The sequence below is a fragment of the Trichosurus vulpecula genome, chromosome 1 (assembly GCF_011100635.1).
Source record: "Trichosurus vulpecula isolate mTriVul1 chromosome 1, mTriVul1.pri, whole genome shotgun sequence".
Lineage (NCBI taxonomy): Eukaryota > Metazoa > Chordata > Mammalia > Diprotodontia > Phalangeridae > Trichosurus > Trichosurus vulpecula.
The window spans coordinates 66,418,333-66,422,987 of record NC_050573.1 but is presented as its reverse complement, the minus strand read 5'-3'; the positions used below and the strand labels follow the sequence as shown (position 1 = coordinate 66,422,987).

The following is a 4,655-nucleotide window of genomic DNA, read 5'->3' as shown; positions in this document are numbered from 1 at the left end:
TGTCTATGAATGGCTCTGATTTCTTCTTCTGAAAACTCCCCTTTCCTATCTTTTGACTGTTTTTCAATTGGAGAATTACTTGTATTCTTTTGAATTTGACTCAGTTTTCTATTTATTTGAGAAATATGGCCTCTGTCAGTGAAACTTGTTGCAAATAACCCCCCCCCCATTCATGCTTTCCTTTGAGTCTTGGTTGCGTTGGTTTTGTGCAAATCCTTTTTAATTTAATGTAATCCAGTTTATCCATTTTACCTCCTGTAATGTTCTCTATCTATTGTTTGGTCATAAATTCTTTCCTTACCTATAGATCTGACAGGTAAAGTATTCCATGCTCCCCTAATTTGCTTATGATATCACTATTTCTAAGTCATGTACCCATTTTGACCTTATTCTTGGTATATGGTGTGAGATGTTGGTCTATACCTAGTGTCTGCCAGACTACTTTCAGGTTTTCCCAACAATATCAAATAGTGAATTCTTTCCCCTAAAGCTTGGATCTTTGGGTTTATCAAACACCAGATTAGTATCGTCATTTACTAATGTGTAACATATATCTAATCTATTCCACTGATTCAGCACTTTATTTCTTAGCCAGTACTAGATTGTTTTGATTACTACTTTGTTAACTTTGTACCCGGTTGAAGTCTGGTACTGCTAGTTCACCGTATTTCACATTTTTTGATTGATATTCTTGACCTTTTCTTTTTTTCAGATGAATTTTGTTATTATTTTTTATAGCTCTATACAATTATTAGAGATTTGAAAAGATTTCTTACCTTCTGATGATGCTGGGGGTTTGGATAAGAGTGGAACCAGCTTTAACTAGGTATTGCAATATTAATCCTGAACACCAAGAACCACAAAAGAAATAAACTACTCTGCATTTTATTTTCTGTCTTTCAAAGATATTTTTTATTGTTCTGCCACACAGTGGCAGAGAGAGGCACTGATACAAGTGTAACCCTAGTTCCAAAGCTCATTGGTGTGGGACGTTCTCATGATTGGTGGTGGTGAATGTTCTGCCCTACATGAGAGGCAGAGTGGAGCTGGTGAGAGTGAGAAAGCTTTAGTCTTTGAGTTCTCTAGGCTTCAAGTCACTCTGGGTACTTCTGGGTTCCAGCTTTGAGGGAAGATGGTTCAGAACAATATTTCTTCAGGATAGTGAAGGAAAAGTTTCTGGGAAAACATGATGGAGACTGTAAGCTCTTCTCATGTCTTCCCAGAGCCTTTTTCACTAGAAACAATAAAAAGAACATTCCATATAAGGAAAGAGATAGGCAGCATATGTAGCTCCTAGGCTTATAGTCTTAGAGCTGGAAAGGACCTAAGAGACCATCTAATCCAAACTCCTCCTTTTGCAAATGAACGAACTGAGTCCTAGGTAGATTAAGTAACCCACCCTAGGTCTGAAAGGCAGTAGGTACAGAGTTGGGATTTTAGACCAGGCCCTTTGATTCCAAACCCAGTCCTCTGTCTGTTGTACCTGCCTCTCACAGGTAGGGCGGGGTACCATCTGATTAGAAGGAACAACCTGGTGCTACCCCTTTAGCAGATGAGGAAACTGAAGCTCAGAGAGTGGACATGATGTGCCCAAGGTTGCACAGTAAATGGCAGTGTTGGGATCTCAATTCCGAGGCTTCCTAATTAATGTCATGGATTCTTTCCTCTACATGAAGAATGCCTGCATTTCCTATTTCATGTTCTTCTCTCATCTCTTTCTTTGGCAGACACATTACCCACATGGGACCATCCAACCAAACACATATCTCTGAATTCCTCCTCCTAGGACTTTCTGAGAAGCCAGAGCAGCAGCTGCCTCTCTTTGGGCTGTTCCTGGGCATGTACATGGTCACTTTGTTTGGAAATCTGCTTATTATGCTGGCTATTGGCTCTGACTCCCACCTCCACACCCCCATGTACTTCTTCATTTCTAATCTGTCCTTGGTAGATCTTTGTCTGGTGTCCACCACAGTCCCCAAGATGCTGGCCAACATCCTGACACACAGTAAGGCCATCTCCTATGTTGGCTGCCTCACCCAGATGTATTTCTTCTCACTTTTTGCTTGTATGGACAACTTCCTTCTCTTTGTGATGGCTTATGATCGGTTTGTGGCCATTTGTCACCCTCTGCGCTATGTGGCCATCATGAATCCACAGCTTTGTGGCCTGTTGGTTCTGATTTCCTGTGTTCTTAGTCTTTTGACTTCTCTCCTTCACAGTCTAATGGTGATGAATCTGTCTTTCTGTAAAGACCACGACATCCCATACTTCTTCTGTGATCTTACTCAGGTTCTGAAACTCTCTTGTTCTGACACCCTCATCAACAACATTTTGATTTATTTTACAACTGGCCTGCTGGGTATTATTCCCCTCACAGGGATTCTTACCTCTTATACACAGATCTGTTCTTCTATTTTGAAATTCCCATCTGCGGAGGGGAAGTATAAAGCCTTTTTTACCTGTGGTTCTCACCTCTGTGTTGTTTCATTATTCTATGGCACAGTTTTTGGAGTATACATGACCTCCTCAGCTACCCACTCCTCCTGGAAGAGCATAGTTGCCTCAGTGATGTATGCTGTGGTAACCCCCATGGTGAACCCCTTCATCTATAGCCTGAGGAACAAGGACATAAAGGATGCCTTGAAAAAGTTCGTTAGCAGATCAGCCTCTTCTCAATGATGGGCCATAGCCCTGGGCCTAGGTATATGGCTTTGGTAGCTGGGACCAAATACCCAGCAATCAGAATCTTAGATTTGAAATGTGAGGTTCAGAATTTCCTAGAGTTGTATTCTTCTGACTGACTCTTATCTTTTTTATTGTAGAAGTTATCTTCTGCTTCCTGGCCTTTATTTCCAGTCACTCCAATGGCAATGACTTCTGGCTTATTTATCTCACCTCATCAGAACTTAGTCTTTTTTTTTTACTGAAGAGCTCTGGATATGAAGTCTCATGGCCTAGGTTTTTCTTATTGGTCTACCACTTTAAGCCCCGTGCCCTTTGGAAATCAAAAACTTTCAGAGACTCAGTTTCTTTATCTGTTGGAATGAGAATTATAATACCCCCATCAAAGCTTTTAAAATTTTCCTTCTGTTATAGTGCATATGAAAATGCTTTATGAAGGATTGTGTGTAGGAATGGAGGCCTCCTTTAATTTCTGGGGATGCAATGAAAAAAATAACCAATAGTCCTTGTTTTCAAAGAGTTTATATTTTATGGGTGCAGGATATAACATTTACTAAGATAAATTAATATGCTGATAGTCAGAGAAGACTAAGAAATAGGGAGATGAGGAAAGACTTTTAGTGTCAGGTAGTGAAAGAGCTGAATCTTGAAGGATTCAAAGTTTTATAAAAGCTTCAGAGGAGAAGGAATGCATTCTGAATGTGTCAGACAGCCCCAGAAATGGGAGATGTGCTGAGTCTGGGGAATAGTTAGTAGACCTGTTTGCCTGGAACACAGAATACTTGAAGGAGTGTAATGTGAAATGTGTGAAAAGGTAAAGTTGGGGCCAGACTATGAGGGAGATTCAATGGCAAAGTGAAGAGCTTTTTATTTTATTGAATGGTCAATGAGGGTCTCCTAAACTTCCTATATAAGAGAATGACATGGTCATATGGTGATAAATTTAGAGGCAGAAGGAACATTCTAGTTACAACCTGTGCTTTAGGAAGATGATTTTGCCAGCTGTGTGGAGGATGAGTTTGGGTGGGGGGACTCAAAGCAGAAGACTAATTTGGAAGTCCAGCATAGTGGGGATATAGGACTGAATGGAGGATCTGTGAATGGATAGAAGAGGACAAAATAATACTCTTTATGTGTATATATATATATATATAACATACACACACAGAAACACATATATGTCAAAGCTAACGTTTATATAGCATTTTAGGGGTTGCAAAGTGCTTTACACATGTAAGCTGATTTGACCCTCATTGCAACCCTGGGAGGTATGTGCTATTATTTTCCTCATTTTGCAGATTAGGAAGCTGAGGCACAGAGGGAGTTAAGTGACTTGCCCAGGGTCACGAGCCAGCAAGTGTTTGAGCCAAGATTTGTACTCAGTTCTTCCTGACTCCAAGTCCTGTAAGCAATCCATCATATCACTCAGCACTGTATGAGCTATGTTGGGGAAGTCGACTAGACCCGACCTGGTGATTGATTGAATGTGGGGCCTGAAGGATTGGGAAGAGTGGAGGATAAGTCTGAGAATGTGAATGTGGGAGACTAGAAGAATGGAGGTACCCTCAACAGAAAAAGGGAATATTGGAGGAAAGTCAAGTTTGGGAGAAGGGGACATGGGGGTATGAATTCCATTTGAGAAAGAAAGGAGAGAAAATTGGTCATATGATTTCCTCATTGTGGTTTCTCCCCAGTGCATATAGGAGCGGTCCCTAAGTCATGGATCCAGAAGCAGAGGAGACAGCTGTGATATTTGGGCCAGGCCCCCAAGAACTATAGAAACAAGGGCCACTAGATGGCGCAGGGGATAGAGAGCTGTGCCTGGAGTCAGTAATACCTGAGTTCCAGTTTGCCTTTAGACACTTAGTAGCTGTGTGACTCTGGGCAAGTCACTTAACCTGTTAGCTTCAGTTTCCTTAACTGTGAAATGGGAATAATAATAGTTCCTGCCTCCCAGGGTTGTTGTGAGGATC

General features: G+C 41.1%; 1 protein-coding gene across 1 annotated transcript; it reads left to right on the top strand.

Annotated features, from left to right (window-relative positions):
- Positions 1 to 1,740: 1,740 nt before the first annotated feature.
- Positions 1,741 to 2,679, top strand: LOC118856202 (olfactory receptor 7A10-like). Its single transcript, XM_036766352.1, has one exon. It carries the CDS (start codon positions 1,741 to 1,743, stop codon positions 2,677 to 2,679), a length of 939 nt encoding a protein of 312 aa, XP_036622247.1.
- The last annotated feature ends 1,976 nt before the right edge of the window (positions 2,680 to 4,655 follow it).

Excerpts from the sequence above, each read along its gene's own strand:
- LOC118856202 (XM_036766352.1), top strand. The coding sequence starts at position 1,741 with ATGGGACCATCCAACCAAACACATATCTCTGAATTCCTCCTCCTAGGA.